The sequence below is a fragment of the Thalassophryne amazonica genome, chromosome 16 (assembly GCF_902500255.1).
Source record: "Thalassophryne amazonica chromosome 16, fThaAma1.1, whole genome shotgun sequence".
NCBI lineage: Eukaryota > Metazoa > Chordata > Actinopteri > Batrachoidiformes > Batrachoididae > Thalassophryne > Thalassophryne amazonica.
The window spans coordinates 32637149-32658987 of NC_047118.1; the positions used below are offsets into that span (position 1 = coordinate 32637149).

Consider the following 21839-nt stretch of genomic DNA (forward strand, 5'->3'; position numbering starts at 1 on the left):
TTCTGAAGGTTTTAGTGTGTAGATGCTGTTCCCAGTGCATTATGGGTATCTCAGTACATTCACAACAGAAGAAATGCATTTAAGACGCTCTGATCAGGCTTCACACGGACAACAGCATTAAACTCTTTGTATACTGTGCCTAAAACTCTTGTGAATATATTCTCTGGGTTTATAGACATTGTTATTGTGTTTGTTTCATGTAAAAATGCCAGACGAAGCTCATGTTGCGCCTCCATTATTTTCAGTTGGAATCATTGCAATCGATTCCTGTTTGCTATTTAGAGTCCTGCTTATTCCAAACACTGTCTATCGTCTTTGTTCCAGATTAATATATATAAGATATCTGAAATTCAGTTTGCATTTATTAAATTCCACGCATCTTAAACGTAGCACACACGGATTATCTGGAATTTTATTTTGGCTAGTATTCACGGTCTCTACTGCCATCTACTGGCCAGTAGTGTTCATGGCAGTATTGACCCTAAAGCTGGGCAGACACTGTACAATATTTTCAATCATTGTACTTGGCTCCAGCTCAAACTGTACGACTTAACTGCATGGTGTAAAAGTTCAGAGTGCACGATTTATGTTCTCACACTATACGGCCCAATGCTCTGATGCGATTTGACTGCTCACACTGTACGTTCAAAAACCACATCGGACTCATGTTTCCAGAATCAAAACGTAAACAGAAGCTTTTTTTTTTCCATACTTTTTTACATTTCTTATTTCTACCAAAACTCTCGATGGGAGACATCAAAGTTTAAAAAAAAAAATTACAAGACTTTACATGAGTTGAAGAAAGGGGGGAAAAGAAACAGAAGCTGCTCTCCCAAAGAGATGATCACTGTTTATGCTCTCTCCAATTCCGCATGCACAGTGCGAGAGGTTGGATGCTTGTAGTGCTTCAGCAGTGGGATACCCTCATGATGGCCGACCAGAATATCAAACAGGTTTGATTTTCATCCGACCATACGATCAGGAGGTGGTCGTAAGAGGTTAAACGCAGCTCGTTACTCCATGTATACTACACGATGCAGGACGTGCCATTTAGCTGAAACTCTGCACTATCCAAAAAATTCTCGTACAAGTGAAAAATCGGCTGAAAAGGGGCAAAACTCACACAGTGTAAGCCCATCTTAAGTACTGAGCATCTGGGCACTAGTAGATCATGGCAGTGTTCTATTTATTTTGACACCAGTTATATCAGACGGTTATCTAATTGCAACTTGGCTTTTTTTTGAAAATGCCTTTTTTTTTTACAAATAAAAAAATGGCATATTTTACAAAAGCACATTTATCTGTAAACACCAACACACGACACACCTCACATTAATGTGTTGGTTTACATAGAATGAATGAGTCAACCAATCAGTGTTAGCGGATGCACATTTTACCCATAATCTTTTGGCATCTGTCTGTGTTTGTTACAAAACTTCAGAATTAGTGCATTATTCAAAATTAAAAGATATGTTATATTTTAACTTCGTACAAATGACAGAATTGACATTAATGGAGTTACTCTATCAGTATTAATTTTATTTATAAACCAAACCATAAGTCAGCACTGCTTTATTTCCCAAGACCTCCGCTTCATGGCGATGCTGTTATTGAGTAGAGAGTTGAGTTTCGCTGTTCCTCTCAACTGTTTCACTGCTGGAAGTTATGTAATAAACAGCAGTTCCCAGCAGGGGGTAGGATGCACAAAGACAGAAGTGCTGACTCATTGTTTGGGTCTGTTGTCACTTTTGATGCTACCAGAAGCGATCGTGGTGTTAAAACTCAAAATCAGCTTGTTAGTAGTTGCAAGTGTACCGGAGATAATACTGGAAATTATCGGTTATCTGTAGCTTCCAATAAATTTTTGGGTGGTTTATCATTTTATCTTTATCAAAAATAACTTTTCAGTTAGCTGATTATCTGTTCGAAGCTCATTTTTTGGTTAGCTGTGCCCACCACTGTGTAAGCATGAAAAAACATACAGTATGCTTATACTCTGATGAGCATAAGTGAGAAATTCACCTCATTTCTTCATTTTTTCCTGATCTAAAATGATGGGACCAGAGTGCATGGCCTCAGGTTGAATAACATTCAATAAATTCTCAGCCGGGTCTGTCTGTTTTTTTATGTCATCTGAAGGCAGCACAACTAAAGGCATTCCCGTTAACCTGTGTGTGCTATTGTTGGTGCACCATGGAAGCAAATATCACCACAGTAACCGTGGCTTGGTTTTCTCTTAATATCTCCGCTGAACTTTTTACATTAAAAAATGTTCAATTAATTTCTGTTTGATCTGTGACACCGTGTATTGCGTCTTTCATATTTGCATACAAAGGACACCTTTTCTGTGATCATCCTTGACGTGTTTTCTCAGATTACATTAATCCTCTTCTCCAGCGCTGGAACCCTACAGATGCCATAAAACGGCTACACAAAAACCAGACAGTTACATCACTTTAAATCCACTATTTCTTACAACTTTCATGTTGACACTTAAAATGAAATTGGTTTCTCGTCAAGCTGCAGTCATTATTTGTCTTTTGATCATATCAAAGACGGTAAATAATTTTTGATTAACTGTAGAGTGTGAATTTACTGAACCTCTCTGCCCTTTTCATTTCTGTTAGATGTCGGTGCATCACTTAAGGGTGATTCTTTAACTACAAGCACTATTGGCCTTGTAAATGTAATTTCCACCACACCATTGCCTTACAACAGGGGTAGGCAACCTGTTCCAGAAAGAGCCATGAGGGTGCAGGTTGGAACAGGTTGCCTACCCCTGCCTTACAATATAAAGCGCCTTGGGGCAACTGTTTGTTGTGATTTGGCGCTATATACATGTGCTCTGATGTCACTGTTTATCTCCATAGAAACTACCCAAACAATCTTTCATACAAACTGTTTAGGGACATTACAGTGTTGTGGTGGAAATTACGGCAATAGTGTGGGACAACTACATTTTGTTAAAAAAAAATATCACAGCATTTGTATGACATTGAATACCCCAATTATGTTTTGATTATTTTACTGATATTTTATTCAGAGCTATTTTAAAACATTAGAAAAAACGTTTCTTTACCATTCATTTTTATCACTGAAGATCAAAAGTCTGGGTGTGGGACAAGCACAAAACGGCAATATTTGCATATAATGATGCTGAAAAAAGGTGAAAAAGTCATCATAGACTACTAGAACAAATTTCTTAACACACTTTCTGTTGTGAAAGTGACGTGACACGGACCCACAACAGGGGGCGTTAATGAACAGACAATGGATAAGCCAAAAGTAACAATTTAATGTTGTGAATCGCACAACAACGTACAGACAATAACAATATGGTGGACTGTCAATCATACACCAGGTGACGTGTGGGCAGGCTCGATGATAGAAGACGCCTGGAGAGAGAAGAGCTGGATCCCCACACAGCTTCCACCACCAACGGAGCTGAAGAACACCGGAGCCGCCAAGCCCTGCGCCCCAGGTGGCCACTGTCTTCAGCAGTCAGACCCGGTACTGCTGGCAGAAAACAGAGATAGTCCAGATGAGTGTGAGTTCGCACACTCAGTAATCCCACAGTCTGTATTAAGTAAGGAGGGAGAACCTCCACCTCCAATCACACACACTCGTGCAGCTCCTGGTCAACCACTTATCGGAGTTGGGATGTGAGGCGAAGCCGTCGATGTCACACCAAACGCCAATCCTCCAGATAAGGAAACACTCCAGGAAAACGGCTGCAATAGAAGTTCAGGTTATTACACACAAAGTGTCTGTCAGCAGAGAAATTACCTGAATGGTAGTTGATTTCTCGGCGGGGAGGTGGAGTTGCAGTCCGGCCTTTATGGTGGTGGTGATGAGAAGTGAATGAGTGACAGCTGGTATGGATGATGAGTGACAGCTGTCACTCCTGGTTGCTCCGATGCCCTCTCGTGCTTGAAGCCCGCACTTCAAGCAGGGCGCCATCTTGTGGTGGTGGGCCAGCAGTACCTCCTCTTCAGCGGCCCACACAACAGGACCCTCCCCTCAATGGGCGCCTCCTGGCGCCCGACCAGGCTTGTCCGGGTGCCGCCGGTAGAAGTCGGCCAGGAGGGCCGGGTCCAGGATGAAGCTCCTCTTCACCCAGGAGCGTTCTTCGGGTCCATACCCCTCCCAGTCCACCAAATACTGGAACCCCCGGCCCTTCTGACGGACGTCCAGGAGCCGGCGCACGGTCCAAGCCGGCTCCCCGTCGATGATCCGGGCAGGAGGCGGCGCCGGTCCGGGGGTACAGAGGGGTAAAACGTGGTGAGGTTTGATGTGGGACACATGGAAAACCGGGTGGATCCGCAGTGAAGCTGGCAGCTTCAGCATCACTGCGGCTGGACTGAGGACTTTGAGGATGGGGAAAGGTCTGATGTATCTGTCCTTCAACTTTTGGGATTCCACTTGCAGGGGAATGTCCTTTGTGGAAAGCCAAACCTCCTGCCCAGGCTGATACGCAGGGGCCGGGGCACGCCGGCAGTCTGCATGGTTCTTGGCCCTCGTCCGGGCTTTGAGCAGGGCAGAGTGGGCAGTACGCAACACCCGACGGCACCTTCTCAGATGGACCTGGACCGAGGGCACCCTGACCTCTCCCTCCACTAGCGGGAACAATGGGGGCTGGTACCCCAAACACACTTCAAATGGGGAGAGGCCGGTGGCAGACGAGACTTGGCTGTTATGAGCGTACTCGATCCAGGCCAGATGGTCACTCCAGGCCGTCGGGTGCGCGGAGGTCACGCAACGGAGGGCCTGCTCCAGTTCCTGGTTAGTCCGCTCTGCCTGCCCATTCGTCTGGGGGTGGTACCCAGACGAGAGACTGACGGTGGCCCCCAGTTCCCTACAGAAACTCCGCCAGACCTGGGAGGAGAACTGAGGACCACGATCCGAGACAATGTCTGATGGAATCCCATGCAGACGCACGACGTGGTGGACCAGGAGGTCTGCAGTCTCCTGGGCCGTCGGGAGCTTCGGGAGGGCCACGAAGTGGGCCGCCTTGGAGAACCGGTCCACTATTGTTAGGATGGTGGTGTTTCCCTGGGATGGCGGGAGGCCCGTGACAAAATCCAGGCCGATATGAGACCAGGGGCGACGAGGCACAGGCAGAGGCTGGAGGAGGCCTTGGGCCTTGTGGTGGTCAGCTTTGCCCCTGGCGCAGGTGGTGCAAGCCTGGACATACTCCCGGACGTCGGCTTCCATAGACGCCCACCAGAAGCGCTGCCGGACCACTGCCACGGTTCTTCGCACCCCTGGGTGACAGGAGAGCTTGGAACCGTGACAGAAGTCAAGGACCGCAGCCCTGGCCTCTGGTGGGACGTACAGTTTGTTCTTCGGACCGGTCCCAGGGTCCGGGCTCCGTGTCAGGGCCTCCCGGACGGTCTTCTCCACGTCCCAGGTAAGGGCGGCCACGACAGTGGACTCGGGGATGATGGTTTCAGGGGGGTTTGACAGCTCGGTCTTGACCTCCTCTTCGTGCACCCGGGACAGGGCGTCAGATCGTTGGTTCTTTGTCCCGGGGCGGTAGGTGATCCGGAAGTCAAAACGCCTGAAGAACAGCGACCAGCGGGCTTGCCTGGGGTTCAGACGCTTCGCGGTCCGGATGTACTCCAGGTTCCGATGGTCCGTGAAAACCGTAAATGGTACCGATGCTCCCTCCAACAGGTGTCTCCACTCCTCAAGAGCCTCCTTCACCGCAAGAAGTTCCCGATTGCCGACATCATAGTTCCGTTCAGCTGGGGTCAACCTGCAGGAAAAGTAGGCACATGGATGGAGAACCTTGTCGGACTCCCCGCTCTGGGATAGCACGGCTCCTATCCCTGAGTCAGAGGCATCCACTTCAACAACAAACTGGCGCTTGGGATCGGGCTGCACCAGAACTGGTGCAGTCGAGAACCGGCATTTCAACTCCCTAAACGCGGCGTCGCACCGATCCGACCAGGTGAAGGGGACTTTTGTGGAGGTCAGGGCTGTCAGGGGGCTAACTACCTGACTGTAGCCCTTGATGAACCTCCGGTAGAAATTTGCAAAACCGAGGAACTGTTGTAGTTTCCTACGGTTCGTTGGTTGGGGCCAATCTCTCACCGCCGCAACCTTGGCCGGATCAGGGGCGACGGAGTTGGAGGAGATGATGAACCCCAAGAGGGACAAAGAAGTGCGGTGGAACTCACACTTCTCGCCCTTCACAAACAGCCGGTTCTCCAACAACCGCTGTAGGACCTGACGTACATGCTTAACATGGGTCTCAGGATCCGGAGAAAAGATGAGTATATCGTCTAGATATACGAAGACAAACCGATGCAGGAAGTCCCGCAAGACGTCATTAACCAATGCTTGGAACGTCGCGGGCGCATTGGTGAGGCCGAACGGCATGACCAGGTACTCAAAGTGACCTAACGGGGTGTTAAATGCCGTCTTCCACTCGTCTCCCTCCCGGATCCGAACCAGGTGATAAGCATTCCTAAGATCCAATTTCGTGAAAATTTGGGCTCCATGCAGGGGCGTGAACACTGAATCCAACAGAGGTAACGGGTATCGGTTGCGAACCGTGATCTCGTTCAGCCCTCTGTAATCAATGCATGGACGGAGTCCGCCGTCCTTCTTGCCCACAAAAAAGAAACCAGCACCCATCGGGGAGGTGGAGTTCCAGATCAACCCGGCAGCTAACGAGTCCCGGATGTAGGTCTCCATTGATTCGCGTTCCGGACGTGAGAGGTTGTACAGCCTGCTGGACGGGTACTCAGCGCCCGGTATCAAATCAATGGCACAATCGTACGGACAGTGCGGGGGCAGTGTGAGTGCCAGATCCTTGCTGAAGACGTCAGCAAGGTCGTGGTACTCAGCCGGCACCGCCGCCAGATTGGGGGGGACTAAAACCTCCTCCTTAGCTGTCACACCGGGTGGAACCGAGGATCCTAAACACTCCCGGTGGCAGGTTTCGCTCCACTGAACCACAACCCCAGACGGCCAATCAATCCGGGGATTGTGTTTTAACACCCATGGAAAACCCAAAATCACTCGGGAGGTAGAAGGTGTTACATAAAACACAATCGCCTCCCTGTGATTCCCAGACACCACCAATGTCACTGGCTGAGTCTGGTGGATGCCATCTAGTGCCCGCACCGACAATGGTGACGGTAAGGCCACTAGAGGGAGCCCAACCTCCTTTGCCCATCTGCTATCCAGCAGATTCCCCTCCAACCCCGTGTCCACCAGTGCTGGGGCGTGAAGGGTTAGATCCCCACTCAGGATCGTGACTGGGATTCGTGCAGATTTATGGGGTTTCCCCGCGTGGGTATTGTGACCCACCCTTAGCCCAGTCTCAAAGGATGAGTGCTGCTGTTTTGACCGTTTGGGGCATTCTCTCTGTGTGTGCTCGGTAGAGCTGCAGAGAAAACACTCTCCACGGATCAGCCTCCTTTGTCTCTGATCTGATCGTTTTTTGGCCCTGCTCGTTTCCATAGCAACGTCAGCAGGGGGAGCTGTTGTCACATGGAGAGCCCTGGCAGTGGAGCGTGGGGAAGTCGGCTCCCTTTCAGACCCGGGAGGAAGAGGGACGGCTTGTGCCTGACCACGCCCTTCGTCTCGCTCCCGTCGGTGTTCTGTTAATCGGTTGTCTAACCATATAACCAGGTCGATAAGCCCATCTAAATCCCGCGGCTCGTCCTTCGCCACCAGGTGCTCCTTAAGGACCAGAGACAGTCCGTTTATAAAGGCGGCACGGAGCGCAACAGCATTCCAGCCGGCTCGCGCTGCCGCGATGCGGAAGTCGACTGCATACTTCGCTGCGCTCCGACGCCCCTGTCTTATCAACAGCAGCACACTTGAAGCGGTCTCGCCTCTATGAGGGTGGTCGAACACCTGACGGAACTCCCTCACAAACTCAGTATAAACCGTTAGGAGCCGTGAATTCTGCTCCCAGAGCGCCGTAGCCCAGGCGCGTGCCTCTCCTCGAAGCAAATTTATAACGTAAGCCACCCGGCTAGCGTCTGACACATACATGACGGGACGCTGTGAAAAGACGAGCGAGCACTGCATCAAGAAGTCCGCGCACGTCTCCACACAGCCTCCGTACGGCTCCGGAGGGCTTATGTATGCTTCAGGGGAAGGTGGGGGGGTTCGTTGAATGACCAGCGGAATGTCTGTTTCTGGCACACGGTCAGCAGGAGGAGGTGCTGCAGCAGCGCCCTGAGCACGCACTTCCACCTGGGCGGTGAGAGCCTCTATCCTGCGATCGAGAACACTGCTCTGCTCGGTAACTAAGTCCAACCGAGCGGCAAAGGCGGTTAAGATGTGCTGCAGCTCACCCAACACGCCTCCTGCTGGCGCCTGTGCACCTCACTCTTCCATTGGCTGTTCAAGCGATGGTTGACGCCCCTCGGGATCCATGACGCTGGCCGAGAAATCCTGTTGTGAAAGTGACGTGACACGGACCCACAACAGGGGGCGTTAATGAACGGACAATGGATAAGCCAAAAGTAACAATTTAATGTTGTGAATCGCACAACAACGTACAGACAATAACAATATGGTGGACTGTCAATCATACACCAGGTGACGTGTGGGCAGGCTCGACGATAGAAGACGCCTGAAGAGAGAAGAGCTGGATCCCCACACAGCTTCCACCACCAACGGAGCTGAAGAACACCGGAGCCGCCAAGCCCTGCGTCCCAGGTGGCCGCTGTCTTCAGCAGTCAGACTCGGTACTGCTGGCAGAAAACAGAGATAGTCCAGATGAGTGTGAGTTCGCACACTCAGTAATCCCACAGTCTGTATTAAGTAAGGAGGGAGAACCTCCACCTCCAATCACACACACTCGTGCAGCTCCTGGTCAACCACTTATCGGAGTTGGGATGTGAGGCGAAGCCGTCGCTGTCACACCAAACGCCAATCCTCCAGATAAGGAAACACTCCAGGAAAACGGCTGCAATAGAAGTTCTGGTTATTACACACAAAGTGTCTGTCAGCAGAGAAATTACCTGAATGGTAGTTGATTTCTTGGCGGGGAGGTGGAGTTGCAGTCCGGCCTTTATGGTGGTGGTGATGAGAAGTGAATGAGTGACAGCTGGTATGGATGATGAGTGACAGCTGTCACTCCTGGTTGCTCCGACGCCCTCTCGTGCTTGAAGCCTGCACTTCAAGCAGGGCGCCATCTTGTGGTGGTGGGCCAGCAGTACCTCCTCTTCAGCGGCCCACACAACACTTTCATTGCAAAGATAACTATAAAAGTGTGAAATTTCCCCTTTTTTCTGTTTTTCACACAATATGATCAAAGGACATAATAAGTGCCCGTAGTCTAAGAATCACCCTTAAATGTTTTCTAATCTGTAGAAAAGCTTCAAGGTATAGTAAACAATACATAAATGGCACATGTGGGTGAGAGATGTTCCCTCTTTCATTCATGCATTATTTCATTTCATTCTGACTCGGCGTCATGGGTGGGCCTGAGGGTGCCGCCCTCTGAATCAGTTGGGACCGCCCTGGACGGATGAGCCTGTCAGACACCTGCCAACCACAAATAAATAAATAAATAAATCGCAGGCTACCATGATAACAATTTGTACAAATTTCCAATATAGATGATTGATAATAATACTTATAAACACATTGTGCTTTATCTGATTTTTACTAAAATAATTGTGAATGATTCGAATGTTCATGAAATTATCTGGGTAAAGGGCCTTTCACACCGAGTGTGCAAACATGGGGTGCATCACTCTAAAACCCATTATTTTCAATGAGAAATGTCCCGCAAACGCCGCCTTGTGGTGCGACGCACAAAAAACGAGCTTGCGCCATGCTCCGCCCAAAGCGCACATACTTTTCATTTCAGTTTATTTATGCTGAGCCAAATCATAACATCAGTCAGCCCAAGGTGCTACTTACCAACACCCCCCCAACCCCACCCCACCCCCGCTCCTAATGCAAGCACTTCAACAAAAGCAATAAGGTATTCTTCTGGATTATAGGAAGAAACCTCAAGCAGACCAAACTCAGTAAGGTGTCCATCTGCTTTGTCCATAACAGAAACAATGAAATTAAATAAAAGTACAAGAAATTGTCAGACACGCAGAGACAGAAATGTTGCACCAGTGATTGACGCAAATATAGTCCTAGTCATATCCATTGACTTGAAAATGTTCATGTATCCATGACTTGTCTTAAGGAAACTGACTGTAAAAGTGATGATTTACTTGTGTTTCACCAAATAATGCAATATGCAACCCATCATTTTGGCTTTTCTGTCTTTATTTCATTCAGATGTTTTTTACACTGCCATTCAACTGATGTGTGTCCAGTCATTTGAATAGTGCTGCATATCATGTTGTAGAGATTAATTTTTAACTGTGAGTTTAAAGGAAATCGTTTTAGATATGTTTATGTACGGAAACCTGATTTATATCATACTAACATTCAGATGTGTCACAGGTCAAGCGTTTACATGCTTTTTCTTGCCATTGTATGTTATTGACCTAACCATGCTACCACACTGGAATGGGGCATTAGCACTTCTGCTTTCAAAATGTTAAGGTGGAAAATGTAGAATTTATGTGGACCAAACTTTGGTGTGTTTTGTGGCTGATTGTTTGGTGTACGGATATGGAGAACAACCAGCTGGTAGTGAAGAAAGATCAAACAAACAAGCAAAAACTATATTATTAATAGTCTGTTCAGTAAAGAAAGGAGTCCTTAGAGAGTCTTGATGAAGTTTGATCATGTTCAAACTTTAACTCCTCTGAGATACATTCATTCGGGATGTTCAGTTCGATTTTTTTGAAGATCAGACAAATTTTGTTCAATATAGCCACAATCCCACTGCTCTACTAATGGTGCTTTGGAGCCACTGCACAAATACTGCATTTCTACTCGTATTCATGTTGCAGTAAAATAGAGTGCAAAATATAATTTTAAAATCCACCATCCTGACAAATTCTATATCTGTGCTACAGAAAGATGTGTGTCATTTGCAGCTATAAACAGTTTAACATTAGAAAACTATGAAAAGAGCTATTAAGTCATGAGATATTTAACCTCATGTATCTAAAATTATTTTGTCACATCCAGATTTATGTTATGATTTTTTTATTTTTGTTTGTTCTTCCAATAAATTATTCTCATACCCACTGTGTTTTTAAAATGTATTCCTTTATAAAAAAAAAATCTTTTTAGTTTCAGTGCTGACTGGATAAATAAGAGATGACTGTGCAACTGGAGTTGAATATGCATACAAACATACATATTCAACCGCTTTTGCCGTATTATCACAGGAGTGCTGAAACCTGCTCCCCTTTCATTAAATTCAATTTAATTTATTCATTTTATATAGCACCAAATCAGAACAGTCGCCTCAAGGCGCTTCACACAAAACAATTCAGAAAACAAAATAAAATGAATTAAAAGATTTAAAAAAGCACAGTAAAAGTGTAATTCCACAGAACAGGGGCATGATAAGAAAAAGCTCTATGACCCACAGACTTTTTATTCACCCTAGGGACATAAAGTAGTCCTGCATCAATGAATGCAAAGCCCGGGCCGATTCGTAGGGTTTCATTAGATCAGCTAGGTAGGGAGGTACCAGTCCGTGAACAGTTTTATAGGCTAGTAGCAAACCCTTGCTTCCAGCACTATACTGGTTAGCAGATATTTGCACCACCTCTCGTCCGTCGAGAAATTACTCCAGGATTCAAAGGTTTCTACAAGAGCAGGACACAAGACATCCTCTGTACCATTACCAACGAAGATAGAAGAAGAAGAAGACTCAAGAAAGAGTTGCATGGTTGTACAGAATCTAAACCCTAAGGACTCTGCCAAATACAGACCAGTGGTGTCCAAAGTATTCCAGAAAGGACCAAGCGGGTGCAGGTTTTCCTTGCAGCCACTGACTTCAGCAGGTGATTTCATCACTTTGAGCAGATGGGATGAGTTCATCAGTGAAATCACCTACTGGAGTCAGTGGCTGCAAAGAAAACCTGCACCCTCTCGGCCCTTTCTGGAATAGTTTGGACACCACTGGACTAGACCAATGGAAAACTCTGGACACTCTGCCTCCAAACGAAGCTCTTCAGAGTCCCTGTGAGTCCCTACCTCATGGCACTCACTTGCCCTGAAGGAAATGGGCTGCCCTGAACAGAGCCAGGAGTGGAGTAGGCAGAAGCAGAGATAACCTCCTGAAATGGGGATGGGTGAACTCAGCTGAGTGCCACCTTCACCAAACCATGCAATATATTCTCTACACTGTAAAACCAAACAAGTAAGCAGAACTAAAAATACCAAGATAATCAGTTGCCACAATATTTTTGAGTTCATAAACTTAAAGTCAAATGTTCCCAGAACTTAAAAGTTTTGATTATATGCTACTTGTACCTCATGATTACAAGTAAATTAAAGTGTTCATTCACATTACATAGAGAAATGTGGCAGGGGTGGGTTTTTGAACCAGGAACCTTGTGCACCAAAAGCTAACACACTAACCACTGGGCCACCACCACTGCTAAAGTGTTCACTAAGTCACCTCAAATATTTTCATATATTTGAGGTGACTTAGTCACCTCAAATATTAATTCTTTAATAATACTAATTATTATTAAAGAATGAAGCAGAATATAAGAATCTTGTATTAATATTAATTAATATTAATTCTTTTAAGTTGTGCTTCAGTTTTACTTTGACGTTTTGCTTACTTAATATAGTTAGTTCAAGTCAGTCAAAAATTCTGAGTTTAATTTACTCAAAAAGCAAGACCATGTTACACAAACTTGAAATATTTAAGTAAGTCAAATGTTTTTTTTTAAGTTTGAGTTTACACTACCTAATCTTTTTAATTAATTTAAGCATTCAGGTTTAGAGTGTATGATTGTGAACTCCACCCAAAAGTTACCCAACAAGACCTATATGAAGCCAACCAAGAAGAAGCCCTAAACTGATTCCAGTACTGGCACAACAAGATATGATGATGATATTCAACCGCTTCTCTGGGATCAGGGGTAACAGCTCCAGCTCCCCAAACTTGCCTTCCATCCTGAATAATTGATATGTAAACTGAATTACTGAAATGAATATTGCAGAGACTCTTCAAGATTTCAGGGGTTTGTGACCCTCACACATCTCAGTGGTCCTGAAGAAAAAAAAAAAAGAAGAATCGCACCAGCTCTGGAGCTGTCCGTGGTGCTGATCTGCAGATGATAATTATTCTGGCTTATGATCTGCTTCATCTTTCAGTATGTTCAGAGTTTCCTGCGTGCGTAAAACGAACCAAACGGAGCCAACTCTCCTGACGCACCGACACGCACACAACTCTTTCTGCTGCTCTACAAATCCGCGTTTTCCAGATGAATAATACACATTGTGGAATGACAAACAGTGGAACTGATAAAAGATTTAACAAGTTGGAGCCTGAGAACAGAATGGGTTCCATCTCCTGAATGCGACGAGCCGATTAAACGCCTGTGCGATTCCCTCCCCTCCGGTGATGATGCAGTGAACCAGCTCTGCGCAGAACCAGATCCGCTGTATAAAAACGCCTGCGCTTCCAACACACGGATTACAACAACGGACGCAACAGACCGGCGTTATCTTAAAGCCCGCCAGCATGCACGCCACAAAGAACGGGATCTGCTGGAGACTTTTTCTATTTTCCTGCTTGTTTTTGGACACTTGGTCTCAAGATTTTGCGGGACAGACGCAGTTTATTTGCACATCCGTGCCAAGGGACGTGGACATATGTGCGGCCACTTTGCGGAACAGCGTGCCCGGAGAGGACTTGAAGACGACCGTCATGCAGCTTCGAGAGACGGTTCTGCAGCAGAAAGAGACGATCATGAATCAAAAAGAGACGATCAGGGAGCTGACTTCAAAGTTGGCTCGCTGTGAGAGCCAGAGCGGCGTGGAGCCCGCGGACGCGCGGCCCAGCGGCCGCAGGAAAGAAACCGGCAGCAAAAACACGATGGGGGACGTATCGAGGGGCCCCGGAGACACTTTGACGCAACTATCACAGACTTTACAGTCTCTTAAACAGAGATTAGAACACCTGGAGGTACGATGCTGCCCGTTAAGGACGATGACGAGACGGTTTCACTACTTTGAATAAGTCTGCGTAAAAGCATTTTTTAATCCAACGCCAAAAGCGCATTATCTTCTTGATGACGCACAACGAAAACAGATTTATTTTTCTTGCGCAGCTCCAGAAGTTGGTGTAAAATGGTTCGTTAAGATGTGTGTATGCTTGTGTTTTCCCTCTGACAGCAGTTCAGCAGAAGTAACAACTCGGTGCAGGCAAACAGCCTGAAGGATCTGCTCCAAAGTAAAATCGACGACTTGGAGAAGCAAGTGTTGTCCCGAGTCAATAGCATAGAGGAAGGGAAGCCCGGACTCCGGAACGAGACGGAGCAGCGTGGAAGAGTGGAGTCCACGCTCACGTCTCTGCACCAGAGGATCTCCGATTTGGAGAAAGGTGAGAGAGAGAGAGAGAGAGAGAGAGAGAGAGAGAGAGAGAGAGAGAGAGAGAGAGAGAGAGAGAGAGAGAGAGAGAGAAAACGTTTCGTTCTGCATTCTGCTGCTCCAGTGCACGCAGGTTATGAGAGCTGCATGCAGAGGATGACCTCTTTATCCATTTGCTTTGTGATTTATGTGAGAAATCTGTACTGTACTCAGCCGGTGCGCATTTGCAGTGTGAGTTGGGAGGGTTGCAAACCCGTCTGTATATAAATCCCTCCTGAGTCACAGCTGTCAAATACCATTAACAATGCATACAATATTAATATTGCAGCATTTATTTACTGGCCTCATTTCCCTCCATAAATTAAGAGGATAACACACAAACAAACCAAAAGCCAAACTAGAAAACACTCAGACGTGCCCGCAGATATTCCCTTTGCTGAAAAACTCACTTTCAATTGCATTTAGCATCAAGCCTTGTGGGATTTCAAAAGAACAAAAAAGAGAAATGTAGTGTACACCTATGTATTATTTTCATCAGTGGATGAAATGTTCCAGAATGCTTGAAACTCTTCCTGGATCTGAAGAAGAAAAAAAAATCAAAACAAATTCTGTTATTTTCTAAGATATTATCCATCTGCTCACCAAATTCCTTCAACATCCTCTAAGAGCTTTTTTTAGTTAAATGCTGCTTCATGCCAAATGTTCTTCTGGATCTCAGTTCCAGAATGTTTCCCAGATCACTTCCAAAATTGAATCACTAAAAAAAAAAAAAAAAAAACTCTTTAGTGGAGGTAACAGTGACCTATAGATGGTGATGAATGACAAAAAAGGTGACCTGAAGAGCACATCCCTCTGTCAACACTTCACACCTATATCTCTCTAACAATTAGAGATAATTTTATCAGAATTGCGCAAAAACTAAAGTATTTTCTTGAAATTTGATAAAAGGGTAAGGAATAAGGCCAAGGAAGAAACCATGTGGATGGAATCCAAGATCTCCCCCCACACACACACACACACCAATCTGGTCTCACGGAAAGTTGTGATTCAGCAGCACGAATTGTACATTAATCTATTGGTTTGTGATATTGTGACAATACCCAGTATCTCCAAAACCATAAATTTTTAGTTGAGGCCAACATGTACTTGACTGCCAACGGGACCATCAGTGTGCAAAATATGGAAGAATTTGAACAAACTGTTTTAATTTTATTGATGAAAGTCTGTGCATTTCCAAATATGGTTTCCTTTAAATCTCCATTTTCAACTGCATGTTTCTCCATTTTAAAATCAAAATACTTACTGGGTTTTGCAACTGAACTCTTCATATGTAGACTGCTGTTTTAAGAGATAATGCAGATAATGACAATCTACATACGTATACCTGATTTTGTTTCATTGAGTGAACGTGAGTTCCAGATGAATGCATTCACCTGGAAGCAATTGCAGAGACCACAGAACAGATGATCAATGAGTGGGCACACCCAATCAGTCTAGAGGTGGGTGTGAACACAGAACACACATCACCAACCCCAAGGTCCGAAAACCCACAAGAATGGTGGGCCAATACCCCACCAAACCCCACAGTCTTCTCTTCTTCAAGAGTCCATCTGTTTCAATGCTGAGTTTTTTAACATGCCTTGCACAAAGGGTAAGGCAGACAGTGTAGCTCTGCCCCCCCATAGACAGCCTCTCTGTACTCCCAAATCCAGTCTTACATGGTGCACAGCAGTGCAACAGACTTCTTCTGCAGTGACAACTATAACTAGTCCGCTGGTGTCATCCATTGCCCAGTTTTTCTGGTTCCTCCACATGCCACAGAGGCAGCTCCACCATTGATCCAAATGGATTCATGTGCTGCAGACCACCATCAGACATCCTGATGCCCACACCCTCTGGGACACAGCATAACATCACACCCAGGACTGTGTGTGATACGAAGCATGTTTGATGAGGCACAAAGGAAAATGGTTCATGCACGTCACCTCACCTCTGTTTTACGAGCAGATCTGCGGCATCATGCTTGTGGATTTGTTGTGTAATATGTAATTCCTACGAAAATCTTCTGTGTTGGATATCAAATCCTCTGTTGGATATCACTGCACAAAACACAGAAAAAAAGGTCATCTAATGTTTTGATGTTTCTATTTTCTCCACAGGTCAGAGAGAAAACAGGCCTCTGGATAAGTTTCAGCTCACCTTCCCTCTCAGAACGAACTACATGTATGCCAAAGTGAAGAAGAGTCTGCCTGAGATGTATGCTCTGACTGTGTGCATGTGGCTCAAGTCCAACGCTTCCCCCGGTGTAGGCACGCCATTCTCCTACGCAGTTCCTGGTCAGGCCAACGAGCTGGTCCTCATAGAGTGGGGAAACAATCCAATGGAGATACTAATCAATGATAAGGTATGCCTTCGTCTTTGTTTTGTTCCTCCGCTTGCTGGTTGGTGTCATCATTGGAGAAACCTGCTTTGCTGGAACAATAACTACATTCATCACTTAGTTACTTGAGTCGACGTTCTCCATTTCTGGATCCATCACAGGTAGCCAAGCTGCCGTTCCTTATTAATGATGGAAAGTGGCATCACATCTGTGTGACCTGGACCACCCGTGACGGTGTTTGGGAGGCTTTTCAGGATGGTGTCAAGAGGGGCAGTGGGGAGAATCTGGCTCCGTATCATCCCATCAAACCACAGGGTTTGTTGATCCTCGGACAAGAACAGGTAAAAGCAGGCCTAAAATCCATCTCGCTCCTTCTCTGAGGAGCTCTCCTTTTGCCACCACATAACTTCCTTTTAAAGTGACATTGTGTAGGATTTATTGCCATCTAGTAGTGAGCGTGCAAATTGCATTATGCCATTGCTGGTCACAGTTTTGCTTCTCTTGACATTTTCCCTTTTTATGGATTGGGATTCATGCTAACTTGTCCATTCTTATCATAAACACAATGCCTGATCCTCCAATACACTAAAATGAAGGTTCTTAAACTTGTTAGCTTGAGCTCGTGATGAGCAACCACTGATTCTTCTTATTTTTTCTTAAGTGTTCCAGCCATGTTGTGAAATGCAAAAAACAACAAAAAAACAACAACAACAAAACAGAGTAAATATGTCACTTTGGAGTGATTTTATTAGCATGGTGGTGCAACATGGTAACGTTCAAGAGGGGGCTTGCTCACATGCAGATATAAAGGGCTTGTTCTAGGGTTATAAAAACACACTGATTCATTGTTGCAGGTAATTATACACTAATGAACAGATGGATATGAATGCTTTATTCCATTTCTGGTCATAAACACCCCAAATCCTACACACTGCAACTTTATGCCTTTAAGTTGCAAATATGAAGCATTTGGACAAGCAAATATACGGAATAGTTGCACTAAGATTTAATCTGACAACAACTTTTGCAAGTAACATAAACCACCTAAATACAAGTATGTATGTATATACTCATATACACGTAAATAATGGGTTAATTCATCTTTTACAAATACATTATTTGACGTGGTCTTCTGTAATTCATGGTTAAATTAGGTAATATTTAATCTGGCTTTATTATTTGATTTCATTTTTGAGTGATCATTGGCAAATGTCTTTATTTTGTCATGTATTGGGCTGTGCAGGTTCTTTTGTAGGTTATTAACTTGATTATTGATTAGGATTAAATAACAACAAAAAATACATTTGACTTTTGCTGGAATATGTGTTGACATTGCACATTCCATCTTCTGATGATGAAAGGAAAAAAACATGAAACAAAAAAAAAAATAGTTTAATGAAAATTGAATTCTAGCATGCCAAAACATTTGCACAGAATGGTTGCTACATACAGAACTGTTTCTTCCATCTGGGTGTAATTTAGAAATTAAAATTAAAACCTATTCCCCTCTGTAATTAACTAGTTCAGAGTGGGTTTCAGAAGGTGATTTAATCTTGAAATCAGGATTGATTTAAAATAGCAGAGGACTAACAGAAAGTATGTGTACCTCATTCAATTTAATAAGTAAAAACAAATTATTTTCTATTTCAATTATTATTATTATTTTTTATTTCTTTTAAAGAAGGCCAAGGATGAAAGATTCAATCCATTTGTCTTCACTGCAGGACATGCTTGGAGGAGGTTTTGATGCCACACAAGCTTTTGTTGGAGACCTGGCAAATTTTCACATCTGGGATCGAAAACTCTCCGTCGGAGAGATCTACAATCTTGCCACTTGTAGCAGCAAAGCTCAGGTGGGCAACGTTTTTGCGTGGTTGGAAACCAACCTTGAGGTTTACGGTGGCGCCTCGAAGTGGACATTTGAAGCTTGTCGCCAGCTGAACTGAGTTCAAAGGGGGAGGGGGCACAAAAAATGAATCAATCAATGCATTTGTCTCTCGATGAGATATGAAAGATGTTTAGTCGAACGGAACCTGAATTTATGATAGGTATCCAAATAAATTGTTTGTGTGATAGATTTCTACTAGGCTTTCTTGCGGGTGGCACGCGACAGGAACGACGTGTCAGCAACCTGCGGTGCTTAAAGCACATTTATTTTAAAACGCAGGTGATGCCGGTCCTCCGTGCACAGGACGACAAACGGAACGAGAGACCAGCGTCAAAACTACAGTAGGAGGTAGTTTTTAGTGGACCGATGCCACGCAGAAACATAAAAATGAATTCCTTCAATTTTCTTTGTCAACTGCCAGGTGTTTTCACTGTGAAAAAGAAAGACATAAAGAAACCGAGTTACCAAGTAGATGACATTCTCTCCTCTCTCTGTCACTATTCTTTCTCTCCCGCCACCTGCTCGATGTGATTTTGTGTAACGAATGACATTTATTGCCAACATTTGAGCCTGAGTGCCTTGGGCTGTTGAGGGAAAAAAAAGAAAAGAAAAAGTCACAGCACATCCACGTTGATTTGAAGAGCGTTTGTGGTTATTTTCTTGTAAATTATTTTCAAAACAGATGTTTAATGTAACATTGGAGATGGAATTCTGTGGCTCATATTGCAGGTGATTGTGGGAATGTTGTCTGTACAATAAGAGCATGTCTTAATTTCTGTAAATGCTGCCTCAGCATCAGCTTTGCTTTGACTATCCTGCTTCGGGTTGAGGTTTTATACCGTATTGTTATATGCTTAAAGCATGGCAGCACTAACAGATGAAAAGATTTAGTTTTTGTAATAAATTGTGATACCTGAAGCCTACAGTATATGTATATTTGTGTTTGTGTGAGTGTGTCATCTACAGACTTGAGATACATGTTCTATGGACCAGATTAGGATCTTCTTATCAGGCATTTAATTAACAGCCAAAATCTGTGCAGATAACATATTAATTTCCTGTCTTGATTTCCCTCAAGCCCTCATTTTTGTCTGCCTGCTTCATGCAGTTATGTGATTTCACAAGACAAGGTAAATTTTAGAGAGTTGAGAGTTTCCATACCTTTCTTAAATGCAGTGGGGTTGAAATGGATTATAGCAAAACCATTTCAAATAGCCACATTGGAGCCTCATAATTGCAATTCACGTTTGAGATCTTAAGGGGCTGTAACTCATTTAACCTCTGCTTCCCAAATTTGACTTAAAAAACATTTCTATTATACATTTTGGTAAGTATATTGTAGAATGCCAGTGATGGGCACAAGTCACGCCAAGTCAAGTCAATGTGCTGGTGCAGCGTTTCGCTGCATCCATGACACCTCAGATCCAGCTTGGGTCCGGAACGGCAAACACACAAGACAGACAACCAGACCATCCACACCTCTAGAAAGTAACTATCTGTCTGCAACAGACAGGTGACATGTGGGTGTCCCCATGACCTTCTCCAGCCACTGTAGTCCTCAATCTGCACTGGATCATGCGTAGAGAAACATGCCACATGGGCAAAATGTCAAAGCTGTTGCTCAGTCACAATGGAAGAGATGCTTACTATCCGAGTCTCCATAAGTAACATCTCATTTGAGAAAATTTCATTCCAGTTGGACTGAGGGTTCCTCTGAAGAGACCTACTAGCGACGACATCCAGTCATTGCCTTAGATCACTGGTTATTGTCAGAATCTCTCAACCATACAGTGAGACAGGAAACACCAGGACCATAAAGACTTGCACCTTCGTTCTCCTGCAAAAATATTAGCCAAACACCTATACATCCAGTGACATCACAGCTATATAATTTCTTACTCAGACCTCTCTCATTCTCCAAGTCTGATGACCCACAGACATGAATTAGTATATTGACATTGATATAAGTAGTGTAATAAACAGTCAGTTCATGGGAAACAGCTCTGGTAGACATTCCTGCAGTCAGCATGACAACCGCAATCGAATTAAAAATGTATGACATCTGTGCAGAGGCGCCAAGTTGGGTGTAGTGAATTTGACCAGAGGCATATCTTTACAGAATCAAAAGTTGCCTTAATTTTCCACTTTTAACAAAGATCTGAGTGTCCAGACATTTCTAAGGTTGGAATGTGTAACACTAGACCGACTCGTTGTTACCCTGCACCAAATTGTTCCTTCTTACAATGTGACCAGCCTTCCAAATATTCTTTGACTAAATTTACGACACTTCTGGAAAGGTTCAATAAACAGTCCCTATGGGTCAAAGATACTTGTTGAAACATTCAGGGCAATCCCAGTTCAACCTGAGTTTATTAGACATGAAACCTGTCCAAAGTCAGAGGATGTCCAGACACCAACAGGATTATCCCTACACATAACAGCTCAATAAACCTAGAATCCCAACCAGCCGATGACAAATGATTAAAGGTCATAAAAACAACCAATATTGGGATGGAATCACAGTGCCCCCTGTTGGGAAGATCACAAACCCTTCAATACGCAAATATACTTTCCTTTAATAAAAGAGAGAAATTGTACATTCTGTTCCTGTTATAGTTAACCAAAGACAAAATTTATATTCCAAGTTAATCTGTTACATGTATCTTTCATGCGATGTTATGAGTATTCCTTTTTATTGCTTTTGGTGCATGTTTAAATGTTATTTTAGTTATTAATAAATTGCCATGGTGAAAACAGTGTTTCTGTTAATCACTTCCCTTTTTCTAGAATGGGTTTAGGGGGGTTATGGTTAGGGTTAGGGGAAGTAGTAGAGTTAGTAACAGTGAGTTAAACAAAACCCCGTCACGAAAATTTGAATCATTTCGTGACAGGAGCACAAAAAAAAAAAAAAAAAATGTGAGACTGGGCTGCACTGGAACAAAAAAAAAACTTGCGATTTTATTCTCTTCCAATGTCTTTGGGTTTATTATATGTGACTCTCTTCTCTCTTCAACACTCTCAAAGTCCTTAGACTTAGCTCATGGCTTTTGTTTAATTTTTTTCTTTTGTTTCATTGTCTTTCTTTTTGTGTCGTAACTTTCGTTGTTTTATGCACCAGTTTTT

The 21839-nt window shown here is 44.4% G+C and overlaps 1 protein-coding gene and 1 long non-coding RNA gene across 2 annotated transcripts; one reads left to right on the forward strand and one right to left on the reverse strand.

Annotated features, from left to right (window-relative positions):
• Positions 1–219: 219 nt before the first annotated feature.
• Positions 220–14701, reverse strand: LOC117527957. Its single transcript, XR_004565644.1, has 3 exons — positions 14578–14701; positions 433–437; positions 220–230 (listed from the first exon to the last, which is right to left on the reverse strand). It is a non-coding gene; the product is annotated as an uncharacterized LOC117527957 (long non-coding RNA).
• Positions 13352–19634, forward strand: nptx1l (neuronal pentraxin 1 like). The gene is made up of 5 exons (XM_034190477.1): positions 13352–14044; positions 14254–14461; positions 16608–16852; positions 16990–17169; positions 18553–19634. Exons 1-5 carry the CDS (start codon positions 13601–13603, stop codon positions 18772–18774), a joined length of 1299 nt encoding a protein of 432 aa, XP_034046368.1. The 5' UTR covers positions 13352–13600; the 3' UTR covers positions 18775–19634.
• Positions 19635–21839: the final 2205 nt, after the last annotated feature.